The sequence below is a fragment of the Mus caroli genome, unplaced genomic scaffold (assembly GCF_978045245.1).
Source record: "Mus caroli unplaced genomic scaffold, Mus_caroli_1 scaffold_4, whole genome shotgun sequence".
Classification (NCBI taxonomy): domain Eukaryota; kingdom Metazoa; phylum Chordata; class Mammalia; order Rodentia; family Muridae; genus Mus; species Mus caroli.
The window spans coordinates 124,026,659-124,053,427 of record NW_028227259.1 but is presented as its reverse complement, the minus strand read 5'-3'; the positions used below and the strand labels follow the sequence as shown (position 1 = coordinate 124,053,427).

The window sequence follows — 26,769 nt, the reverse complement described above, 5'->3', positions numbered from 1 at the left end:
AGGCCCCGAGTTTTAATACCTGAATGCCAACAAATAGAATAAAATACAAAGCATACAGGGACACAAGTCCCATATGCACAGCCACCAGCAAGAGCCCATGGCACCCTTCCCATGATGCTGTGATGAGGTTATGGTTGCTGTGCCCATTGTACAGATTAGGAAACTGAACCCCAGAGATTAGTCAACTTGCCCAAAGATCCAGAACTGGTCAAGATGCAACCAGAAGAATTCAAGTTCACCTATTATGTAAACACTCCTTCTAATGTCTAAAGCAGAGAGGCCTGGAATGAAAACCCCTTTCTATACACCAGGGATATACCCTCCTCTACTCTCTGCCTCTGCTTCTGTTATGAGGAAACATATCACTGTAGCCAGGCAAGGGACACTCAGGAGCTGCCAAATTTCCGTGACACTCATATCCACCACTCATGACACCCAAGAGTCTCTCAGCTACGCTTCCCCTGGGGGCCTATGCCATCTTGGATCCCGTCTGGGATGTGAGCCACACAGCCACCAGTCAGCCAGGAGGCTAAGTGAAATGGCATTAGCTTAAGAGCACTGGCTTTGTGGTTCAAACCATGTAATGGAAAAACCAAGAAGAATAAAAGAAAAAAAGCACAATAATAAAACGGTACCAAAGCCATCAGATCTCACCGGCAACTCAGCCTGAGTCTGCTGAGGTCAAATGCTGGCCCATCAGCACTCCAGGAGGAAGGGAGAAATCATTTGGGGTTTTATATGTTTAACGGCGATGGTTATTTTTTTTAATTAAAGAAAATAAGCCTCCAAAAATATTGGCGGAGGGAATTTACAAGGGAGCGGACCAGCGTGCTCTGTGGAATTCTCCCATCCAGCCTTGCCAAACTGCAGAATTACTCACCCCAAGAAAGGCCAAACCCTGTTTTATAAACACTTCCAGAAGTGGAAAAGTGATATTATCCCCAATAACCACATGTCCCTCACAGCTTGTTTCTCTCTAAGGAGCTTCAAACATCATCCCCAGCATGTATTAAGAACATCTCGTTTAGTGCCTGAGATGCTGTGTCCTGAGGCCATCTGACAGGTGTCAGGCTGTGGGCGAGGGAAGTCGGCCTGCCTCCTCCATCCAGTGAGATGAGAGAGAGAGAGAGAAACACACACAGACAGACAGAGAGAGAGAGAGAGAGAGAGAGAGAGATGTGGGAAGTACACCACAGCAGGGTGGTCCCCATGGAGCTCCTCGTGGACTAATCAAAGGATAGATCAGTCAGAGAGACTGTTAGCCCCTGTCTGGTGGCATCACCATGGTGCCTTGGGTTGTTTTCACCTGCAGCTTAAAAATGTCCACAAAGAAACCAAAGCATTGTAGAACTATAGTGACGGTTGAAAAGTGTGTGTGTGTGTGCGCGCACACACACAGGTTTTCACCCTAATTACCACCACCACCATCACTATAATAATCACCACCAGCACCATCATCAGCATCACAACCGCCTTCATCAAACATCAGCAGCACCACCTTCATCATCCACCACGATCACCACCTTCAGCAGCAGCAGCACTCCCATTCCCACCATCACCTCCACGATCCGTGTTCCAGCCACCATACTGACTGCCTTCAATGTCTTCCCTCTCTTGAGCCCAGATCGTCCCTCGTTTCACGTGACTATGTAAGAATTACCATACAGATAAGAAAACTCACGAATGAAGGGGCTGGGCTGAAAAGACAGAACTGTGGATAGGCTACAAGAGGGCAGGGCCAGGGGGCACTGGACAAGACGCACTGCTCACGACAGTCTGCTGCTTTTGCCTTCAATCCCTCCGTCCATTGGTCCACCATTTCCAGCCCCCACCCCACCAATCAAGCTGATCCGAGGCACCAGACACAAGCCAGATCTTGAGTTCCTTGACTCTCCCTGGGTGCCATAACCCACAAACCAGACCCCTCCCTGACTCAGGCTCCCTGACATTCTGTTCCCTGCGAGCGAGCACGGGAGTGTACTGAATGACGCCATTGTCCACGGGTCTGGGTTGTAAAACGTTACAAGGGAATATTGAAACCGAGGGCCAAACTGCACCATCAGCCGCCGCCTGGCATCTAATGAACCTTCCCTCTACACTGCAGCGGGCTGAATCGGCCTTTTCACGAAAGCAGGTGGCAGGGAGCTGGTGTTGGCGGAGACGCTTTTGTTTTCTCCCGGCAGATGCTTTACCCAATTTCTGGCAGCATTTTTAAAACAACCAAAGTGGGGTGAGAGCTGTTAAAGCCCCGTTCTTGTGCGGTAAATCCCTCTTTCATTGGCTCTGCATTTTCCTCTGAGACCTAAATTAAAACGGGCCAGGGCCGGGCAAATTCATTCCCCCAGGGAACTTTCCTGGTATGTTCAACCACCGGGGGAAGTTATTTTGATCTGACATACGTGGGCACCGCGGGAACCAGGAGGGCACACCCGGGGTGACACGAAGCTCAGTGCAGCTAACAAATCCATTTGGTTCTCATTTCTCATGATAGAAGGGCAGGAAATCGTCTCACTGTGGAAAATAGGCACAAATAGTTTACATACATTTCCCACTGGGGCTGTGTGGTTGAGAGGGAGGGGTCAAGACTCTCTGAAGGACTTCCCTCTCTGCTAATAGCCCTTGCTTTGCAGCTCTGGGACCGTGGGGCTATACATCTCTATGAAGAGTAGCAGCAACCGGTTTCTGGTCCTGATGCTAGCCTGTTTGAGTGGATGCTCTGTAATCAAGTACCCAGCCACAGACATGGTGGGTGGCTTCTTGGTTTCTCTTTCCTCCTTGCTTGCTTCTGTCTCCTTCTGTAAAATGGGATCATAATGGCAGTGGCCTCTAGGAATTCTGAGATGGTTGGTAGATGGGCAGACTTATCACACATGGGGACACAGAGCTCAGTAAAGGAGAAGAGAGGAGAAGGGAAGCCCAGGCTGTCCTCAAACTCAATAGATAGCCAAGGATTACCCTCAACATTTGTTTTAGTTTTGGTTTGGTTTTGAATGTGTATGGGTGTTTTGCATGACTGTCTGTGTACCGTGTGTGTGTGTGTGTGTGTGTGTGTGTGTGTGTGTGTGTGTGTGTGTGTGTGTGATCTCTATGGAGGCCAGAAAAGAGCATTGGATCCCCTAGGGACCGGACTATGTTGGTTCTGGGAATTAAACCCAGGTCTCCTGAGAGAGCAGCAAGTGCTCTTAATCACTGAGCTGTCTCTCCAGCCCCATTCCATATTTTAAATTTATATTTAACAATTAGATCTATTTATTTTGTGTGTGTAGAAGCTCTTCTTGTGTGTGTGTGTGTGTGTGTGTGTGTGTGTGTACCACATGTGTTCCTGGTGTGCAAGGAGTTCGGAAGAGGGCACCAGATCCCCTGGAACTGGAGTTACAGACAGTTGTAAGCAGATATGTAGGTGCTAGGGCCTAAACCCAGGTCCTCCAATTGAGCAGCAGGTGCTCTTAGCGGCTAAGCCAACCCTCCCTGAAACCTCCATCTCCTGATACTCCTTCCTCTGCGTCTAAGTTCTAGGATGATAGACATGCTCAGAAGGCCTGGCTAATGTAGTGCTGGGCATGGAAGCCAGGGCTTTCTGAATCCTATGCAAGTACTCTACCAACTGAACTACACCCCAAGTCTCACTTTGCGGGGGGGTGCAGTAGGTTAGGGCATCTCATTATATAGCCAAGTTGGCTTCCAACTTCCGATCCTCCTGTCTCAGCCTTCTGAGAGTTAGGAGGATGGGTGTGCATCACTCCATCCTGGATAGCACATGTGGAAGCAGAGCTTTGCATCGAGCAGGCTCTGAAAGGGCTCTGAGCTGCAGCCCCATCTCAGAGATCGAGCAGTCTGGGCTTGCCAGTTTTCTAGGGAGAGGTGTGCACTCATGTCCACTATCTGAAAGAGATCCAATGGTCCAAAAGAGGTCTTAGCAAATGCTACTGAAACAGCTCCAAATCATGGGGAACCTGGGCCCTCACAGGATAGCTTCCCTTGTCTCTTGGTCCTCTGCTGTATTTCTTCCATTTACAGGACTGGAGGAAGGAGGCCCACCCTGCAGGACATCTGGGAGTCAAATGGAAGCAACTCTATGGAGAGCATCAACGTGAGGTGTGAATGTGGCTCAGCCTTAGTGAGCTCTGGCTGGCTGTCCCCCAAACAGTCTTCCCTTCCATCTGACACACTGCACTACACAGAACAGACTTACAGTCAGTTCTCAAACCCGACAAGCTTGCCGGCAGGAAGAGATGATTCTGTGGGCAACCCACTCACTGAACAAGCCTGAGGACCAGACTTTGGATTCCCAGCATCCACGTAATGCTGAGAGGATGTGGCATCCCATCTGTGACCCCAGTGTAAGAGGGGCAGACACAGGGGATCCCAGGAACAAACTGGGTGCCTAGACTGGCTGAGCCAATGGGCTCTGAGTTCAAGCAAGGTACCCCCTCATCAATATATAAGGTGGTGAGTGGTTGAGAAAGACACTTGGCTTTAACCTTGAGCCTACACACACACACACACATTCACATATACACACATACACATGCACATACACACACTCAAACACATATATGCACACACATACACATGCATACACATGCACATACATACACATACAAACATACATATACACACAAATACACATATACTCTCACACATAAACACACACATATACATAGATACACATGTACACACACACATACATACACACATACAAACATACACAAATACACATATATGCACACACATAAACACACATATACATATATACATATACATATACATACATACACACATACACACATACAAACATACACATACACACAAATACACATATATGCACACGCATAAACACACATATTCATACATACACACAATACACAGATACACACACATACATACACAGACACACACAGACACACACACACATACATACACCTATATGTGCCAATAAGAGGAATAAGCGGATTTTATGGAAGCTTCTGGATTTTGACAGAGATTTAGGTTTCACAAGTGCGTACATTTGTCAAGAAGAAAAAGGTAAACTTATGATGTGTGCCTCTCACTCTGGAAATCTTAGCTAAAGGGAAGAAACGTGAACAAAAATGTTGAATCTTGATTGATGGTGCACGCACTGAACAGTTTAGGCTGAAATGGCTTATTTCTGTGACGTAGATTAAATTTCATCTGTTACAGTAAGAAGGATGATGGCTACATGGCCTGGAATAATGGACAGACAGACCAGACCGACAGATGAACACGTGTGTGACCGAGCAGACTTACAGGCAGACATTTTGGTCTAATTCTGTGTTTTCTTCACATCTTAAGTGTTTGATGATAAAATGCTGCACAGGGCTTGTGGGTGACTTTGATGCTTACTCAGCCAGATCTGAGCACAAAACAGAGAAAGAGGGGCATCTTTCCTATAGAAAACCCACACAGGGATTCGGTCTTCAGAAATCAGGGTTACACATCTACCTATCTGCTCATTACTTAAGGCCAAGGAATAAAGCAGGGCTGGCCAATGAATCCCTCCCTTGGTCATTTGAAAGAACTTGTCCCAAGGAAGCTTTTGTCCCTTCCTAGAACAACAGACTGTTGGGGACATGTAGAAATCTGCTTTCTAACAAGCTCCCTTATAAATATGATAAATACTGCTGAAAAGTAGATAGGGAGCTCCATGATGATGGTGGTGGTGGTGGTGATGATGGTGATAAAAATATGGACACCTGAGTGTATATAAATATATACATACACACACACACATATATACATATACATACATACATATATACACACACATACATATATACACATATATACACACATACATATATACACATGCATACATACATACATACATACATACACATATATATGTATATATACACACATATATTATCAGTATATATCAGTAGTAAGGCACAAACTTGGTGAGATCAAAGCATTGAGATCAACCAACAGCAGCATTCCAAAATAATTGGCTAAATAAAAATATAAATTCCATGAAGGATCTAAGCAGAGATTTCTCCCAAGAAGACACACAAACAGTCAGCAGGTCCACGAGGAAAGAATAAACTTCACTTTCTGGGGAAATGCAAGGCAATTGCACCCCCGGGGGCTGTCACCTCACACCTGCTAGGATGGCCGCTATCGCAATGACATGAGATAACAGGTGTTGGCGAGGAGGTGGAGAAAGGGGAACCCTCTCTGCTGCTGGTGGGGATATGGTTTGGCACAGTCACCCTGGGAAACATCGCAGAGTTCCTTCGAAAGCTAAAAATAGAAGCACTGTGTGGTCCAGCAGTCCCTTGCTGGATCTGTATCCAAAAAGAATGGAATTGGTGACTATGCCCATTGCTGTCCTGGTCACCAGAGCCAAGAAATTGAAATGACCTTAGCCTGCGGGTGAATGGATAAAGAGAATGTGTAGTGTGTGTATCATGGAGTACTATTCACCCTTCAAAAAGAAGAAATCCTCTCATTTGAGACAGCATAAAAGAACCTGGAGGGTGTTGTGCTAAGGGGAAAGAAGCCAGACATAGGAAGATAGGCTGTAAGACCTCACTTCCTAGGTGTAGTCTAAAATGGTCCAACTTCCAGTAGGAAGAGCAGACTGGTGGCTGCCATGGGCTGGAGGAAAAGGCGTGGGGAGACATTGGTCAATGAATAAAGCATTCTGGACATGCAAGAGAAATGAGCTCTAGAAAGAGACAGAGTAGCATGATATAGAGTCGGTGGGGGCTGCCCAGGGTAATATAGATACGCAGAGGATAAGAACTAGGTGTTCCTAGGGGAGGGAAGAGCTGGGAGGGGAGGGAAAGGGGGGAAGGAATGGGAGGGGAAAGGGGCAGAGAGATGAGGGGAAAGGTAAGAGACAGAAGGTGAGGGGGAAGAGAAAAAGAGAGAAGAAAACAGTAGTTATCCCAGGCTATGTGTCGATTGTCTTATTGGCCTGTTTCACGTTCTATGCATCAAAGTTTTGTGTTACACGACTCTATATATGAACATCTTATCCATCACGCCTCAGTAGAGATGGTAAAATCATAGATGAACGAATGAGCAGCTCACAGCGCCCCCTCTCAAAGGCAAGTGCCCAAAGGTAGGGAGACAGGAGGGGTGAAACTGCAAGTAAGAAAGAGGGGAGCTATCCAAGCCTCTCACCTGCTCCCCAACATCCCAGATGGATTCTCTGCAGACAACCTCAGTTTTACAACATAGCTCATTGCTCAGCTTTCCATTCACAACCTCACTCTTGTTTGAGATAAACGTGTTTCCCCTGGGGCAGCCAGAATCACAGGAGGGTGGAGGAGTCTGGACTGCCACACACACACACACACACACACACACACACAAAAACAGTCTCAGGTCACCTCTCTGTAACCGGGCACTCGGTTGGCCTCTAGCCACAAGCCAGAGAAAGCAAGGGCATTGAGCCTTCCATGTGAAAAGCCAGGCATGTGTGGTCAGAGGCTGAAAATTGACTTACAACAGAGGCAAGAACTCTCCAACAGAAGCAATGAAATTTGGAAGGGCCCAGCCCCGTGCATCCTTTAAAATTGTTGGATTTTTCCCTCTATGTATATACTGCTAGTTTTTCAGATCTTTCTTGGTTTCATTTGATTTAGTGTGTGTGTGTGTGTGTGTGTGTGTGTGTGTGTGTGTGTGTGTGTGTGTGTTTGAGACAAGGTTTCCCTATGTAGCTTTTGCTATCCTGGAACTTGCTATGTAGACCAGGCTGGCCTCAAACTCAGAGATTTGCCTGCTTCTACCTCCCAAGTGCTGGGATTAAAGGTCCACTTTCATTGGACTTTAAGAAGAGGGAGGGACACCATGGAAAGGCTGACACATGACCAAGCAGAGGTGGAAGACAATGGTGACATATAATGTGACCAGGCACCCCAAGACTGTCCCTGGGGTGGTATGGAGAAGGTTCTCATCTGGCTACCGAATCCTAAGCTCAAAACTTCCCCACTCTGTCTGACTAAGGACAGCTCAAAAATCTTCAAATGTCAACCTTGGGAATTACTTCCTATTAAAAGAGCAATTGGCTAGCTCCTGATAAGACTCCGTCAATACGAGCTGGGGGTCCTGAACTCCCAAATCCAAAATGCTCCACAGCCTGAAGCCTTCTGAGAGCTGACAAGATGACAACCTGAGTGGAAAGTCACACACTTGTTGCAATCAAATGTACAAGCTACGAGGCCAGCAAGATGGCTTAGCAGGTAAAGGTGCCTGTTGAGCCTCGAAACATGAGTTCCATCCCTGGGTCCCACATAAAGAACCACTGGCTTCACGAAGTTGTCCCCATGCTCACACGCATGTGCACACACACACTAATTATTATTATTATAATGTTTTAAAGTAGGTACTGCTCGGGATGTGTCTCAATGATAGACACTCGCTTAGCATGTGCAAAGGCCCTGGGGTCAGTCCCTGGGAAACAAACAAGACCAGTTACATAATTAAGTATGTGCATTAAGTAATCCAAAGAACCCATAGGCACTATGAAAATACTGTGTAAATATTCTCTTCAGGCTATGTGTACAAGGCATTGAGACACAAATGAATCTTAGGAATGGAGTTGAAATCTCTTAAACGTATGCAGTAATCCAAAATGCACAAAACTTCCAAGTCCCAAAAGGCTTCTGGGCTCAAACATTTTGGGTGAGGGATATTCAATCTAGACCTCTGTGGCAGAAAGGCCACCAGTGCTCAAGGCCATTCTATAGAAGAGAAGCAAGAAGCACAGGGGTGGTGTGTGTGTGTGTGTGTGTGTGTGTGCAAGGGAATTCCTCTCCACCTCTGTCACCCTGTATAAGGGGTCTCCCCTGGGGGAATCCTTGGTCACAGTGAGGACTCTGCCTCTCAGTCATTTCTGTCACCCTAACAGCTGCACCTGCAAAGAGGCCACACTAAGGTAAACACTGTCTCATCACCCAGTACAGTAAACCTGGGACATCACTGTAGTTCTATGCTATGCTGTCTTTCCATCTAGGCCAGTGAAGGATGTTAAGTATCTTCCAGTATAGACAGAACCCGTGTTGGAGAAGCTGCATGCAGGTATAGGCAGTCCGGAACCTGCAGAAAGCTGGCAGGCAGATCCTCAAAAGAGTGCATACACGCTGGGAGCCTGCTCTTCCTTCCTTCAGTCACATGCTTCAACGTCAGGCCCCGCCCAGTCCTGACCTAAGACTCCCAGGCAATGCTTGCTCTTGCCACTATACATTGCACATATGGAACATCCCATGGGTTTCCCTGAACTGGCACTGGGGGTTCTTCAACAGCCGTGGAGTCCTCAGTGAGAGAACTGGGGTAACCCTGCACCCTTTTCTCCTTTATCAAGCCTACAAATGCATTTCAGGAAATGGGGGTGACCCTGTGTTCCCCTTTAGCTGGCTTGGGTTGTTAACATACAAAGAACGAATAAGATAAACCAAGAACAGGACTGCCTGGCCAGTCTGGGGCAGTTTGGGATTCATTTGTTTGACAGCAGGAATTACTAATTTAGGAAAGTCTCTAACCAAAGACCCATGGATCAGAGACTTGGGAGAGACCGGGAGCTGGAGAGGTGGCTCTGCAGCTAAGAGCATTGGCTGCTCTTCCAGGGGACCCGGGTTCCATTCCTAGCACCCACGTGGCAGCTCACGACTATCTGCAACTTCAGTTCTGGTGCCCTTGTCTGGCTTCTGCGAGCTCTGTAGATATGCATGCAGGCAAATCCTCATACACACAAAATAAGATATAATAAATGTTTCTAAAAAAAAAAAAAAAAAAAAAACAACAAGTGGAACCTGGGTTTCAAAGGTCCACCCTTCACTGGGATCTTGGGAATCCCCCCTTTGCTCCCCGCCACATACACACATCACCACCACCCTTTTCCACTTGCTATAAGGTGAGACACTGCGGGGGATTCTGCCTTGCCACAGGCCCAAAGGGAGTTCCTTAACTGACTGTGGATTGACAGGTCTGAAACTGTGACTCGAAATAAATTTTCTCCTTCCTAAGGTGTTTTGTTGCAATACCACAAAGCTGAGTTACAACATTTCACTGTTGCACTGGGCCCTGGTCATCTGAAAATATCCTCCTTTTCTAAGTCAAGACAGATATACCGTGAGCTAGAACTACCCAGGGCTCCTCCAGTTTCAGTGCCTGTCGTCTGTACTTGAGCCCCAATTCCTCTATGTTGGCTCATCTTTGCATTGTCCAGTGCATACAGTAAGCATTTAATAAAGGCGGAAGATGAATTAAAGAACAGATCAAAACCTTTCCAGAAAGAGTCCCTGGACCTCAGTTTCCTCTTTTGCAATGGGGGTGGGCATGGACTAGAAGCTGTCTCCAGCTGTCTCTTCCATGTCACTATCCAGGCTCCAGGAGCAGTTCTCACGAAGTCACTGCCTATGCTCCCTCCGCTCAAGACCTTCAGAATCTACACCCTACTCTTCAAGACCCTGCCTACCGCTTCTCTTCTCAACACATTCAACCCCTGTCCTTCCGGAAGCTACTGTGGCCCCCTCCATAAAACCTTCCCCGACTCCTGTGATCGCAGCCCTGGACCCTTCAAGTCCCAGAAGTTCTCAAACTGTCTGAACAGACCATGGTCACAGAGGCCAAGTTCAAGGCTGGAACTGCAGCAAAAAGCAGGGCTTAGGGTTGTCTCTGGCAGCAACAGAGTCCTAACCCTTCTAGAGGCTGAGCTGGCAGGCGCAGGCGCAGGCGCAGGCGCAGAATATCTGCTGTCTGTGTGTTATTATCACCGAGTCACTTCTTCCGGAGGCCCACCCATCTGCTATGTGTCAATCTTTTCCCTTCAGTCACCTAGGAGTTAACCAGCCTTCCTGCTTCCTTCCTTCCTTCCTTCCTTCCTTCCTTCCTTCCTTCCTTCCTTCCTTCCTTCCTTCCTTCCTTCCTTTCCTTCCCTCCTCTTCCCTTTCCTTCCCCCCCTCCTATTAACTTAATCTCATTCTCCAGCACCCCAGCAACATCTCTGAGATCACAGCACCAACACTCGGGGTGAGTCCGTGCACCCTCTAAGATCAGCTCCCCAGTCGCTCACTTCTTAGGACTTGAACACTGACTGCGAGAAGCTGTTTGTTTTTAATTTTGTATTTGTTTTTGTTTTACTGCAGGCGCCACCCCTTTCTGGACCACCTGGGTGTCGTGCGCATTGTCACAGAAAGCTGGAAACAGGCAGTATAAGTGGATATATATATATATATCCACAGTGATATGATATATATATATATATATATATATATATATATATATATATATATTCCTAGTCTTCCCTTAAGTCCTTAAGTGGTGATGGCACCTGTCACTGGACACCATAAATGAATACTGAGGAACAGCTAAATCACTGTCGTGTTTTTCCGAACACAGAATCAGAAGAGAGAGAGAGAGAGAGAAGACTGTCCAGGCCTTGGATGAGCCAGTCCAGAAGAGAGTTTTGTGGAAGAGCTGTGCAGCCCTCCAGAGCCTTGCCTCTCTCTCCCTTCTTCCAGATTTCATCCCTCCTCCTCCTCTGAGTCAGCTGTCACCGGGTGTGTGGAGGACAGGAAACAGAATTACAAGATTACAGTGAGCCGCCCTTTATCACAGTTGACTCCAAGAGCCACAGTCCTTGCTTGTCACTACCTACTGCAACCCGGGGACTGGAACAACAGCCCAAAATAAATTCTGAACAAACTTAGAACTGATAGTCCCAGGGAGATTTCCCCCTGGATCAGGGAAAGGGTCCTGAGAATAGACTAGGATCCAGATTCCTTGCCTGCATTTTCTCAAGTAATTTTTGCAAGACCCTTAAAACTTGCAGGTTCTTTGTGCCCATTTCACAGGTGGGAACATCGAGTCTCTGGAAGGTTAGCTTGCTTCCTCAGAGTCGCACAATGACTGACACGGGGCCAGGGATAACCCCTTGGTTTGATTGACCTTGAAACTGTCACTTCAGCCATTTTGCTTTCTCCTTCACAGTCCCTAAGGCCACCTGCAAAAAACACCCTATCTAATCCCCCCAGAAAGGTCTAGCCTTCTCTCAGTTTCCCAACACAACTCCTCATGTGGCCACAAAGACCTGTGTCTCTTAGGCTGAGAGACTGGTTCCAACAGGCTAAGCAGTGGTGACCAGCCCCTCCCTTTCTTTCCTTGCCCCCTCCCTTTCTCTTCTCACCCCCTCTCTCTCCCCCTTTTCCACATGACACCTGGACAGACTGAGACCCAGTCAAACAGGAATAGGAGTGGTGATGAGGACTGGTTAGTATATCGATGTGTCCTAGCTCTCAAATGCCTGCCCTTTCCACCACCAGTCTCCCTTCCCGGCTGACACCTGTTCCTGTGAGCTTCCAAAGAGCAGGGGCCAGCAGGGGAAGTTCCTTAAAGAGAGGAAGAGCCCCAAGAAACCCACTGATGTTGAGTGCTGTCCAGGGGAGGGAGGGGAAAGATCAGACACAAACTGAACACAGGTCCCAGGGCTACAAACAAGAAAAAGCAAACAGATTTAGAGCAGACAGAGACAGCGGGGAGCAGAGCCTGATAGGAAGGGTGTGGACGGTCACGGTGAGTAGTCTGAACCTCCATCCACAGTGATATGAATCTGGAGAGTTCCCAAGTGTACAGCGATCTTGTGTGCTTGTGTTTTCCAAGCATCTCAGTGAGGTTGCCTGGAGAAGACTCCAGAGGAGAAGGAGGCTGCATTAAGTCAAGGAGCTCCTGCTGTCAAGGAGGATGCAGTAGGAAGAATCTGACTGGAAGGGGAACTCGCCAGTAGAACTGGCCTTTATCATGTCTGAGACCCTGAGTCCTGTCCTTAGCACAAAAAAAGATACACTCAGTAGACCTGGTGAAGCTGGAGAGGAAGGTGTCTCCTGACCTCTTCAGCCCACCATGCCTCTGTAAGAAGGATGGAGCTAGTGGGAGATGCTAAACCCTTTGGTGACCTGTGCTTCTATAAATTATCCCAGTTTGGACCTTCACCTATAGTTTTCAGACAAAGCTTCAGCAATGGCTGGGGCTACCTCTGCAGCAAAGTCACCATTACTGTGGAATGTGACCCTGAACTTGGCTCTCGGGGGACCTCAAACAGTTGTATCTGTCTCTAATTAGACAGGATTTTTGCGGGCATTGACTCCTCTGACTCTAGAGCTATAGCAACTGGCAATTTCCAGATGCATTTTGAAAATACTGAGTTTAAATAGTCCTGGGACTGGAGAGAAGCTCGGCAGTGAAGAGCACTCGTTGCTCTTTCGAGAGGACCTGGACTAGATTGACAGCACCCACATGGGGACTCACAATCATTTATAACTCCAGTTCCAATATATCGCATATATTAGTTTTTTAAGACAGGGTTTCTCTGTGTAGCCATGGCTGTCCTGGAACTCACTCTGTAGACCCAGGTTGGCCTCGAATTCAGAAATCTGCCTGCCTCTTCCTCCCAAGTGCTGGGATTAAAAGAGTGCATCACCACTGCCCGATAGAAGAATATGTTTAATTAAATTAATTTCACAACACACAGTTCTCAGCGCAGTGTTTAGACCCCGAGACCATGGGTCTCCATCCCTTTCTCTTGTGTGGTCTTTTACCTTTCTTTGATGACTGTGTCCTGTATCTGACTGACTCTCCCTTTTCCTGTCTTCCAGAACATCATCAATGATTTGGTTTGATTTTGAATCTTTAAACCCAGAAAGAGGGAAAAAAGAGACACAAACACAAAGAGAGAGAGAGAGAAAGAGAGAGAGAGAGAGAGAGAGCCTCTGTGTGCTCATGTGTATCTGTATATATCTGTGTGCATACCTTTGTGCATGTGTGTACTTGTGTGCCTGTGCGTGCCTGTGTGTGCACCTATGTGTGCCTATGTGTGTCTCTATGTGTGTGTGTGGGCCTGTGTGCATGTGTGTGCATGTGTATGCCTCTGTGTGTGTGCCTGTGTGCATGTGTGTGTATTCTCTGTGCATGCATATGTGTGTCTGTGTGCATGTGTGTGTATCTATGTGTATCTGTGTGTACCTGTGTCTGTGCCTCTGTGTGTGTGTGCATGTGTGTGTATCTGTGTGTGTGTACTTTTGTGTATGTGTGATGTGTACCTGTGTATGTACCTGTGTGTGTGTGTGTGTGTGTGTGTGTGTGTGTGTGTGTGTGTGTGTGTCTGCGCACGTGCACATTTGGCCAAGGGGATGGAGATGTGATTTCCAATTCTCTTGCCATGTAGTGGGTCACACTGGGAGTTGAGAGAGCAACTGACAACCCGACTGAACTTGTTCAGTCCTCTCAGTCAGACCCAAGTCTCTCTTCCAACCCCCCTTTTATTTGTCAAATCAGCAGCTGCAACCACAGGATATGTCAAACTAGCAAATGACTTTTAGCACTGGCTCCCAACTTGCAACCCCAGCCCCAGCCCCAGGGTGCCGTGGACACCACCTGGTATCAAGTTGGTCTGTGTTTCACCCCCAGGAAATGGAGTTGTTAACTTCTCTTTCGTTTATGGAGCGATGTTGCCGAAAGAACAGCCTTCATCAGCTGAGATGGATGGGAAGAAGAAGAGGAGAAAGGTCTCAGGAGGAGGAGGAGGGGTGATGGGATACAATAAAGGAAGAGGAGGCATGAAGCTATGGGTCCCCGGCAAGCTAGACTCCACAGACTCCTACCCAGACGTTCATACTACAGGCTGCTCAAAAATCATCTTTCCAGATCCTAAGAGTTATGAGAAGAGGGGCTTGGGGCTAGGAAGACAGCTCATTCCATAAAATGCCAGCTGCGTGTACATGAAGACATGAGTTCAAATCCCAAGCACCCGTGGCAAATCCGGGCATGGTGAGACTTGCTTGCAATACCAGTTGTAGGGAGGTGGACACCGGAGTATCCCTGTTGCTCAATCAATGGTCAGCCATCCTGGCTGAATCAGAGAACCCAGGTTCAGTGAGAGACTCTATGTCTCAAGAATAAGGTGGAGAAGTGATTGAGGGAGGTACCTGTGTTGACCTTTGACCTACACACACACACACACACACACAGAGAGAGACAGACAGACAGACAGACAAACTGGCACAAAGACACAGAGATATAGAAACAAGAGACCGAGATGAGAATGAGAGATCTTTCTCTGTTGGATGGCGGGGATGCTGGTAGGGGAATTTGTGGGGGTGCATTCTGCCCCGATTTCTTACCTTTGCATCCGAGACATCCTGTGTAACTCCAGGTCATCACTGCCCCGAAAGCCTTTGGCGAAGGGGTTGTTCTCAATTTTCAGCTGTGTGATCTGAGAGGAGAAGGAGGGAGAACAAGTTGGTTCACACTTGATTGCCCAAAGAGGGCCTTGGGACAAACGTGCAGAGTAAATGTCATGGAGAAAGAGACCCCAGGACAACCCAGGGAACACAACGCAGCCATCAGAGTGACAGGACACACACCACCGTAGCTGAGGCTTTGAAAATGTCTTGGATCAGATCGATGTTGAAAGGATGGGGAAACCTGGATTTGGTTTACTTATTAATTGAAGTCATATTCTACATTATCATCTCTCTGTGTGTATTGTGTGTGTGTTAGGCATTTTGCATTTCAAAGGGAAATGGAAGCCTCAACATTTGGCCCCTCTTCCTTAGGAAGCTGTGAGTGTTGACATAGCGACTGCATATCCCACACAATGTGGTAATCTCCCGATAGCAGAGAACACATCTTGATCGAAGCTTTCAAAGGTCCAGCCATGCCCCCAATTCACCATTTTGCAGACAGCATTGACTGGCCCAGGTGTAAAACATTGCCCAGTACAATAAACGCCAGCAACGTCTGAGGTTCCCACAGATGGTAGCCACCCTGTGGCACCGACCCTCTGTGGTTTTCTAGGCAAGGAGGTGGGAATTCTGTCTTTAAACTCTGTGTCACAACCCTGCAGCAGAACTGTGTGTTTCTTCTTGTTTTGGTTCAAGGCCCAACGCTCTAATTTAAGCCATCAACACGTATTATATTAGCTTGAATGTAATAGCAGATCCAGGTGTTGGGCTGCACCCATGTGGAATTTGCTAGACATGTGTCCTAAAAGTTGTGTGTGAGTTGAACTGTCACGTATAGAATCACATGACAAGCACCACATGACTTCTTCCCTTCAGAGCCTCTGGCTCTTCTAAGAGGGTTTGAATGCTGCTTGGCTTTCATTGCGGTCTATTTTGTTTTGCCTTATGTGTATATGTGTGTATGTATGCTATCCCGTGTGCATGCATGCTCACATGTTTAGGAGCATGCTTGTGGAGGCCCAGAGTTGACACTAGGTATCTTCCTGGGTCCCTCCACCTTACATGCTGTGGCAGGATCTCTCTCGTGAACTTGCAGATTCAACTAGCCTAGCTATCCACCTTCCCTGATACACTGGTCTCCACCTCCAGAGGAATGTGATTACAGGGACCCCAGCCACGGTTGCTCAGCATTTATGTGGGTGTCAGTGATCCAAACTCTGAACCTCTGCTGAGACAGCCACACCCCCACTTTCGGTCTTCTGAGACAGGATCTCACTGTGTAGCCCAGGCTGGCCTCCAGCAGAGGTCATTCTAACTGCAAGAGTTACAGGTGTGAGCCTCCCCCCCACACACACATGAGCTTCAAGTCTTATTTAAATCAACTCCCCCTTTTTATTCAAAATTATTTTAACCCTAAATATTGTTCACGACTCTATATGACCAAAGTAGAATCCAAGTGTGCCAGAGTCACCTGGTATTCAAGAAATGATGACAAACTCTCTTTTGTTTTGGTATCCATGGGAAGTTCTGAGCCTGCCTTCTGGTTGGAAGGAGAAAGTTGGTGTGATGCTGCCAGAGAAGGTTCTAGAACAAGCTATTCCTGAGCTAAAACTCTCTGATGGAAAACCAGAGGGTTCATGGATCCAGCTGAGTTTCTCTCCGTCGTTGCATCTTATTCATCATGTGTCCATCCAGCAGTAGTCCGCCCACTTCAGGAAATGAGCTTTGCCTCAAACCTGAGAAGCCAAGTTCAACCCCCAGGCCCCATATGGGTAGGAGGAGAGAACTGACTCCCACAAGATGTCCTCTGCCCTGGGACATGTGACACCCAACACACACACACACACACACACACACACACACACATTAATGACAATAATAAACAGGTGTCCTGGTCTTAAGAGAACATATTGCTCTTGCAGGGTACCCCAGTTTGGTTCCCAGCCCCTTACAGCTACCTGTAACTTTATTCCCAGAGATCCAGTGGCCTCTGTGGGCACCTACAGCCACACATGGACACATGCAAATACACATTAATTTAAAGTGGGGTAGATCCTTTTTTTTTAAGTGGTTATTTTAAAATATTTTAAATATGTGTGCACACATCCCCCTACCTTTTTCCTTACTAATGAGGTCCATTATGAAAGCTCCTTTACTCTTCTGTCCCACCTGATCGATACCATCGACGAACTTTCTAGTTTTCTATGATGGAGTTTTTGTTCTGGTCAAGTTTGTGCTAGAACCTTCTCTAACAGCACCTACCTCCTCTTTCCAACGAGAAGGTGGGCTTTGGTTTCAGAACTTCCTATGGATATCAAAAGAGAGTTTGTCTTCCTTCATTCTTTTTTTTTTTTTTTTTTTTTTTTTTTTAGTAACAGGTGTTTCTGACAGGCCTGGATTTTCCTGGACCCTAGCTTCTAACTCTTGATCCACCTGCCTCAGCATCCCGGATGCTGTTCTGACATCAAAGGCCTGCCTGGCCATGCCTGTTGCTTTCTGATTGTGTCTGGACTGTTTGTATAAATCGGAGTCTGTAAATCATTTCTGAAAGCTATCTTTGAAATGTGCACCACGTCCTCCTGAGATTCTGTCAAAAGGCACAATCCAATGGAAGATCATCTTGTAAAAAATTAATTTTCAAAAATTGACTGTATCGCTAGATCACATCAAGCTGGTGTGTATGCTATAGATCATGTATGCTGTAGATCATGTGTGCTATAGATCATGTGTGCTGGAGATCATGTATGCTGGAGATCATGTATGCTATAGTCATTATTCTGGAGATCATGTAGGCTACAGATCATTATGCTGGAGATTGTGTATGCTGAAGATCATGTATGCTGGAGATTGTGTATGCTGGAGATCATGTATGCTGTAGATCATGCATGCTGTAGATCATGTGTGCTGGAGATCCTGTATACTGGAGATCATGTATGCTATAAATCATTATGCTGGAGATTGTGTATACTATCATGTATGCTGGAGATCAGGTATGCCTGTAATCTCAGCATTCTGAAAGCTGAAGCAGGAGAATCAAGAGTTTGGGATCAGTCTGGGCTATATTGCAAGACCCCATAGTGTAGTAGTAGTAGTAGTAGTAGTAGTAGTAGTAGTAGTAGTAGTAAATAATTTGGACTGGGTATGCAGCTCAGTTGACAGAGTGCCTGCCTGGCATACAGAGATGTCCTGGGTTCAATTGCAGAAGCAAGGCATAAATGAGACATGGTGGCAGACACCTGTGATCCTAGAACTCAGGCAGCGGAGGCAGAAGGATTAAAAAGTTCAAGGTCATTGACTATATACTGAGTTGAAAGCCAGCCAGGGCTGCATGAGACCCTATTATAGAGAAACACAATAATTGCTAGATCATTTCAACAGGATGGAACCAGTCCCTTGTCCCTCATCCCCTCCCCCATCCCAGCCACTAAAGTGGATCCCTACCAGTCCTTGCAATAAATACTGAGGACAGATGAGGCTGTGAATCCAGGGCCCAGCCCAGAACATCACTGTCCCTTTAAGAACTTAGGACCCAAAATTGGTCCAAGGAAAAAAATTGAAAAACATGGGCTTTATTTTGTCGGGGGCTGGGGGAGACCTTTTTGCTAGACTGGAAAAAAAAATGGCTCAGCAATTACAAGCAGTGGCTGCTCTCCCAGAGGACCCAGGTTTAGTTTCCAGCATCCACATGGTGGCTCACAGTTGTCTGTAACTCCTGTTCCAGGGGATCAGTTGCCTTGCTCTGAACCTCAATGGGCACCGGGCAAACACATATGCACGGACATACATGCATGAACATACATAAATGCACGGACATACATGCAGACAAAACACTCAAACAAGTTTTTGTTTTCTCACAGTGATTGTTTCTATGTCTTTTGAGGTCACTCATAAGCTCATCATTGCTTAATTCATACAAAGCTGTGATGTCAGGCAGGTGTGGTGGCTCATCCTGTAATCCCACCATACTCCCGGGGCAGCAGAACCAAGGGACTGAAGTCCCCTACTGATCCTCTGTCTCAGGAAATGAAACAAAGCAAAAACTCATTGCATAGAATAAAAAATAATTAGTTATAGATACACTTAAACATTGATTTTTAAATATGTCTCCTTTTAGGCAGTGCTGGAAAGAGAAACCAGGACTTTGCACACACTGCTCCAAGGCCACACCCACCTCACTTCTTTCAGGGACCGCATAGATCCCCTCCAGGATATAAACATAAAGCGTTGTTGGGGAGGGCGGAGGTGATGGGTCAGGTGATGGGTCAGGGGGTAAAGTGCCCCTAACAAAGGCATGAAGACCTGAGCTCAGATCCCACTGAATGCTGGTTCTGGGGGTTCAGAGACAGGAGGATTCCCAGAAACTCACGGGCTAGCCAGTCTAGCCAGTTGGAGAGCTCTGGGTTCAGTGAGAGATGCTGTCTCAAAAGTGAGGCAGAGCCAGTGAGATGGTACAGCTGGTGATGGTGTTTGCCATGAAGCCTGAACACCTGTGCTCCATCCCCAAGACCAATAGGAGGGAAGGTGATAACTGGCTCCCTTGAGTTGTCATCTGACTTCTACTTGTGGGTATGGTATGAAAGTACACACACACACACACACACAGAGGCATGTACGTGTGTATACACACATACCACAAACACACACATATGTGCATGCTCACATACATATGTGCACACATACACCCCACACATGCACACACATACACACTCCACACAGGCACACACAGGCATGTACGTGTGTATACACACATACCACAAACACACACATATGTGTATGCTCACATACATATGTACACACATACACCCCACACATGCACACACATACACACTCCACACAGGCACACACAGGCATATACATATGTATACACATATACCACAAACACACACACATCTGTACACATACACACATCCCACACATGCACACACACACGTACACACCCCACACAGGCACACAGAGGCATATACATGTGTACACATACCATAAAGACATACATACATATATGTACATACATACACACACATACATATGTACACATACACACATCACACACACACATATACACCCCACAAGGCACACACAGGCATATACGTGTGTATACACACATATCACAAACACACACACACACACACATGTGCACACATACTCACACATAGATATGCACACATACACATGCCACACACATACACACCACACATATACACACATACACATACATATACACACCACAGGCATGCACACACACACACCCCCCAAAATCATCCTTCAGAAATCCTTCTAGACAGGCTCCTCTGTTGCTGAAACACATTTTATTTTGCACACAATCCCTTACACTATAAGCCACTCTGTAACAACCTCCCTCCCCCGTAGGCTGCGTGTCAATTTATAAGCCCCCCAAATCTGCACACCTGGAAGCCTATAGCTACCTAAAATCTCCAGGGAAACCTCCTTATATTTACCATACAAATGCATTCCCTTCCAAAATCAGCATAAAACCGGATATCCGGGGAAGGGAGAGAGTAGAGGAGTGGGGTAAGCAAACATAAATGCCAGCTTCAACTGGTGAGACAGCGGTTGTAAAACTTAATGAAAATAATTGTCGCAAATTCTTGCTTTCGGAGGGGGAAAAAAAACACAACTCATGAGGGCCAAAAATCTTAATTATGTCTCTGTATTAGGGGCTTCATTTCCTGGTCCCAACCAGAAAGCTTGTACCTCATAAATATGGACTCCATATACAGGGACTTAAGCTGGGGCAAAGCTCCTTGCGATGGAAAAGGCAGCTATCGTTGAGGGACACGCATGCTTGCATACACAGCCATTGTAGTAAGAACCGGGAAATGAAATGCCCCGAGTGACTTGCGTTTAACACCTACATATTTCTAGGCGGTGTGCTTGGAGCTGCTGACAACTGTAAAAACCCAAACAAAGACGTGTTTCCCGAGTGAACGTCGGAGCTGGGGGAAGATTCCAGTTTTTTAAATATCTTTTTCCCCCTAGGCTGTCAAACATCTGGGGAAATAACTCCCAAATCCAGCTTAGGGTCACAGCTGGGCTGAGAAAATACAGCTCGCCATTAAGGGTCCTGTGTTGGAAGGTACATGCTTTATCGTCTAAGAAAGGACCGTTGCCACCAGACCCACCCTACCTGGCACCTGCCTAGCATGCGGAAAACATCCTGGGTGCACTGAGCTCTGTGAACCCCTTCCCAAACAGGGCCTTGCATCCCCCAGGTATTACTGGCTGTGCACTTACCCGGAATATTTTCCCCAAACTCATTCATCCAAGACAAAACAAGTTCGTTCTTGATTGACAAGGAACCAAGGGAACCACAAAGACCAGTATTTGTTGTAATTTTTTCAACCGCAATAATAAGACCTATTTTTAGAATGTTGGTCGTGCGGATTTCAGTAGGCACAAGGAGTGGTACTGAACAAGCTAAGAGTTTCCTCCAGAACATCACAATTCTGAACAGAGCTGACCTGTGTGAGCAAACTGACCAGTGGCTAGATCCAGGTCATTGCCCTATCGATCTATGACGGCTCCAGGGATTATCTGGGGGTAATTCTTATTTATGAAGTGGATGCTATTATTATCATTATGATGATGGTGATGATGATGGTGGTGGTGGTGGTGATGTATACTTCCCATTTTACAGATGGGAAACTGAGTTAGATCCTGCCTTTGAATCTGAGCACTCATCCCCAGATGGGGTACAGCCCTTAATCCACATGGTGTTAGCATCTCAGCGGGATTACCTACATCCTCAGCTGACTCACCACCCACTCCAGCTGGGACAATGAAGGCAGAGATGCTGTCCACAGATCATAAGAACCCATGAGCCCATATAATTAGGTCACAGGTCCTACATCCACTTGAGGAATATTTTCAAGGGTCTTGAGCGTGACTGGGAAATGTATCTCTTTGGGCTCTTCGAACAGAAAATTAATGACTTCGGGGCTCGACAGGTAAGAAATAAGGAAGATCCTGTGGAAGATGGAGTGGCAGAAACTTGTCTCCTGATGTGCATGTACAGAATCTGCCTGCCCACTTGGCTAAAAAGGCCTTCATATGCACTTCAACTAGAGACCCAGTCCCCACTAATACAGAAAGCAATTCCTGTGGCGCTTCAGTGCAATCATTGAACACACACCCAATTGTGTGGCTGGAGACCCACACTGACAGACCTGTGAGACCTTTAGACTGTGCTCAAAACTCATACAAGGCTCAGCAAAAGGGCTCAGAAGATAAGGGTGCTTGCCACCAAGCCTGGGGACCCAAGTTCAATTCCCAGAATTCACAAAAAGGTAGAAGGGAAGAACCAACTTCCACGAGTTGTCATCTAAACTCAACAAGCACACTCTAGCACAACGTATGGTCCCCCCGCCACACACACACAGCCCACATACACACAGAGATATGACAGTGTCAGGGGTATGGCCATATGTCACACTTGACATAGCAGTCAGTCTTTAAGGGGCCAGAAATGCAGCTCGGTGGCAGGATGTATTCTTAGCAATATTTGAAGCTTCGAGTTCAAACCCAAACATGCTCAAAAAACCAAATAAGTGGCAAAGAACAAACTGTATAAATCTAAAAACAAAATGACAGGAGGGACAGGAACAGTGAATGTCCACTATGCATGTGTCATACATTACCATGACATAGAACTCAGAACATGCCAAGCATCCACAGACCCACATTTTTAAAGGTCATTTTGTATGACACCACCACCACCACACATCCTCTATGAACCTGGGCTTGCCTGAGGGGGGAGGGAGATGAGGTATTCATGGCTCTTGTGTCAGCTCTGGAAGCCTTTAAGGCCACAGCTAAACCAGGGCTTACAGAGCCTGTGAGGAAGCCCAATTTCTTGGCGCATGACATACAGTTTCACTAAATCACAGCAACTGACCTCGCCATTTTGCCCTTGCTGGGGTCAGCTCTATTCCTTCCCTTTAAAAAAAAAAAAAAAGGCGGGGAGGGGGGCCGCATCGTGTTAAGGAGAGGGCAGGGATTTCTTCTGAGGCAAAGAAGGAAGCTCTCTGTACATCTGGAAGGGATCGTCCATCACACTTCAGACACCTTCCATCCGAATTCAGAGACTGCCCACAGTGGGCTCTAACAGAGGATGGGTGGAGGGATCGTCGTCTACCACCCAGCCAGAACCAGGATAACCTGCACTGGATGACCCAGAAGGAAACCTGCCTGTGACCCTTCTCTTGCCTTCCCTGTCAGCCTTTGAACCTTTACAGCTAACTCCACCCAGATGGAGGGGGCAGGGTGGGTGGGACAAGCTCCACTGAGCTTACGTGTTGGGTGGGGGGGGCTCTCCCGTCCCCAATTAGCCTGGACTGTGCCACCTTCCCCATTGCCACTTGAGGTGCCTCTAAAAACCACAACCGATCCTGTTCTCAACAGAAAAGCCAATCCTCGCCAAAGGTGGCACTAGCCACCCATAGCAGCACAATGTCACCTTCCCTCTCCCCCTTTCTGTAGACTCCAATTGTGCGTAAGTGGATAACTAGTTTGGTTCTAACTAGAAAGCATAGGTGAGAGAGATCCTTTCTCACCATGAATACAACGCAAACAGCTCCAACTTGGCCCCTGCCCAGCCCCCTGGAGGACAATAGCAGCAGAGGCTGTAGGACTGTGGACCCACCCCTCCGTCGAAAAGGGCTGCGTTCCTGTGAGGACACAGCGCATGCGTCCACATAAAGCAGCAGGCGGCCCCGCGGCGGTGCAGGCGGGTGGAGACTCTCTCGGGCTTACCTTGTGATTCTGGTACGAAGTCACAGCGATAAAAGCTGTCTCCGGGAAGACGTGGGTGCAAAACGCAGTGTTCTTTGAACCGAACCCATTATTTTCGTCTGCTTTCACGATGTGTAATCGGGGCTGGTATTTGTGCATGGAGTTCAGGATAATCTAAAAATAACAGAGAAAATGAGATTGTCAGAAGGAAAAAAAATAATCAAAACTCCCTTTGTTTCCAGCAAGATCCTTGCTCCTCCCCCATCTACACTGCCAATTAGCTTTATTATATGGGCTCTCGGAAAGAAAAAAAAATAGTCTTTTTCCCCCTCTTCTGTTTTGAAAAAGGGCCAGTGATTTCATTTAAAAGAAACATTTCAAAAATGACAATTTCCACATTAGAAAGTCAAGGTAATATTCCAGGAACCTACCCAAAGCACACAGGGCAGTAAATCAGAATTCTTAATAAAGTTTGCTTAATAAATTAACTCTGTGTATAAGGGCACTTCCCGCCCCCAACGGGAGCCTGGCAAGTCTAGAAGCAGGAACCGGCGGGGGCTGGGAGAACTGACCAGCAGTGTGTGGCGGTGAGGGACAGGAAGAACCTATGTGCATATGTACAAATAGTCACAGCACATCCCTTCCTCAAACACCTTCTGAGGAGGGTCAAGGGCTGACCCTGCCAACTGAGCATAGCAGTTTTAGTTTTTTGAGGATTGGTGGCTCTTAATAGAACTCAAACCGGGGTCCTTTGTTTTGAAACATGAAAATGGAGTAGTAAGGGGGGAAGGGAGGTCATAGGAGAGTCTGGTCTGTCTTCCTAAGACCGTGGAGTGAGGGGAGAGCCCCTCTGTGGCAGGGACAGGCTGACCTGCAGGTTTTCTTTCTCTGAGTATCAATATTTGGGACTCAGGGATGGATCTCTATATCTACTGGAAAAGTGGTTTTGTTCTTCTCCCTATTTGAGCTACTCCGAGTAGGGCTTACTCCAGCTGCTGTTGGTTGTTGCTACAACATTTATTATTATTATTATTATTGTTATTGTTGTTGTTGTTGTCGTTATTATTATTGGACTGAGGAGAGGGAGGAGGGGAGCAAGGAGGCGGGACTCCTGCATATGCATTCACAGCAATAAAGCCGGGTTTGTTGTCCAGATGATGCCCATATTTTGATGCTGAGCTGGCTGTTAAAAGTCACCCAAAACTCTTTAATGCAACAGGCTACCTTTACCCATTCCCCAACCCTGCTTTTCCTACAGGATCTGGAGCCCTAACTGCAGCTGGATTCAGCTCCCGTGTCTCCGATTGTTTGCATTGCTGACCCTGGCTTGCAGAATTCCTGGCTCAATCAATCCTGAAGCAAGGCCCTCAAGATGTAAGATATGACCTCTTAGCTCCTGCTTGGTGGTGTCCAGCTCTAAACATACACACACACACACACACACACACACACACACACACACACACACCCTCTCCACCTCCCGGGCTTATAATGACGCTGGCTGACCAGTGGTATGGCTGGCGACAGAGAGACGCACTGGGGCCCCCAGCTTGACTGCCACAGCCCCTGGGCCAGCACAGCCGTCCTCTCGGCTTAACCAAATTGCTTTGACAGCTGGGGACAGTGTGGAGACTTCAGAATGAGGGTGATCTAATGGCCCCTAATTCCATCAGGGTGACTCTAGATTCAAAGCGGTGTAGAGTACCTCACTCTTTGTCCATGAGTTGCTGAGAGGAAACTCGGGGAGTGGGGGACAGCTAAGTGGCTCCTATCTGTTGATAGGGCCAAGGACCTTTCCTGGAAGTCTACCCCAGAATGGCCCCAAAAAGTACTGTCCAAAAAATAGAGGTGCAACTTGAAGCTGAAAGGAGACTGTGAGACAGACTCAGTTGCCAGCTGGAGAGTCCATGGAAACTCCTACTAAGGGTCCCTGAGGAGGGAGCCCGAGGAAGGAAGCAGGCAGGGAGTCCCCCACCCTCAGGACCTTGAACCTACTTTCTGATCAGTAACCAGAGGAATACCCCAAGCCTTCTAACCCTGGAGCAGAAGAACCCCAGGACGTTTCTGCACTGGGATCACTATGAATTCAGTGATCCATAAGAAGTAATCAGGATAGATAAAAATGTTCTACCAACAATCCAGCCTTCTCCCTTTCCCACATGTAGAACCCCTCAGTGGACCATTCTTGAGACCCTCTTCCCTCCCTAGGTCCCAGTTGGCCTGGTCTCTGTCACTATCACCTAGAAAGAGCAGAGTTCTCATTTGAACTTATTCCCAAGTCCAACCTACCCAGACCCTCATCTCCCTAAATTGGAGACTATGAGCCCCCCTGGTAAAATCCCTACCCCCAAGCAAATGGTATGAACTTGGGCATATCTTCTAACCTCTCTCCCACCCCCGGACTCCCCTTTGCAAGAGCATCCTTGAGTATCAGATGTCCAAGGATGAGCATGGTCATCTAACAAAGGGCTCTGAATGGAGAATTCAAAAGCCCAAAGTAACCAGGAGATCTGGGACTATTTCTCCCAAAAGCCTGTGTTTTGTTGTACTTTGGGGGAAAGGAGAATGAAGCCAGACTGAAACAGCTACACACATCACCTGGGAGAGGGGATGCACACATTCACTATACCCTCACATAGTTTGGGGGACTCCCTGGACCCCTCTTGTAGATCCAAAGTGGTGCTAGCTTTCAGGATCCTGGTCTAGGTTTGCCCTCTCTGCACGGAAAGGAGAAAAGAGACTGCAGAGTTGGGTAAAGTCTAAAAGCACTGAGCTTCAAGGGGGCAAGGGAGCCAGAGGTCACTTGCCACCAGTA

General features: G+C 47.1%; 1 protein-coding gene across 4 annotated transcripts in view; it reads right to left on the bottom strand.

Annotated features, from left to right (window-relative positions):
• Positions 1 to 26,769, bottom strand: part of Tbx5 (T-box transcription factor 5) — an 86,899-nt gene that overhangs the window by 14,604 nt on the left and 45,526 nt on the right. For all 4 annotated transcript variants that reach the window (XM_029478102.2, XM_029478099.2, XM_029478100.2 and 1 more), the window contains exons 6-7: positions 23,976 to 24,128; positions 15,144 to 15,235 (exon numbers count right to left, since the gene is read on the bottom strand). In XM_029478102.2, coding sequence (XP_029333962.1) covers positions 15,144 to 15,235; positions 23,976 to 24,128 — 245 coding nt within the window. The remainder of the gene's footprint in view (positions 1 to 15,143; positions 15,236 to 23,975; positions 24,129 to 26,769) is intronic.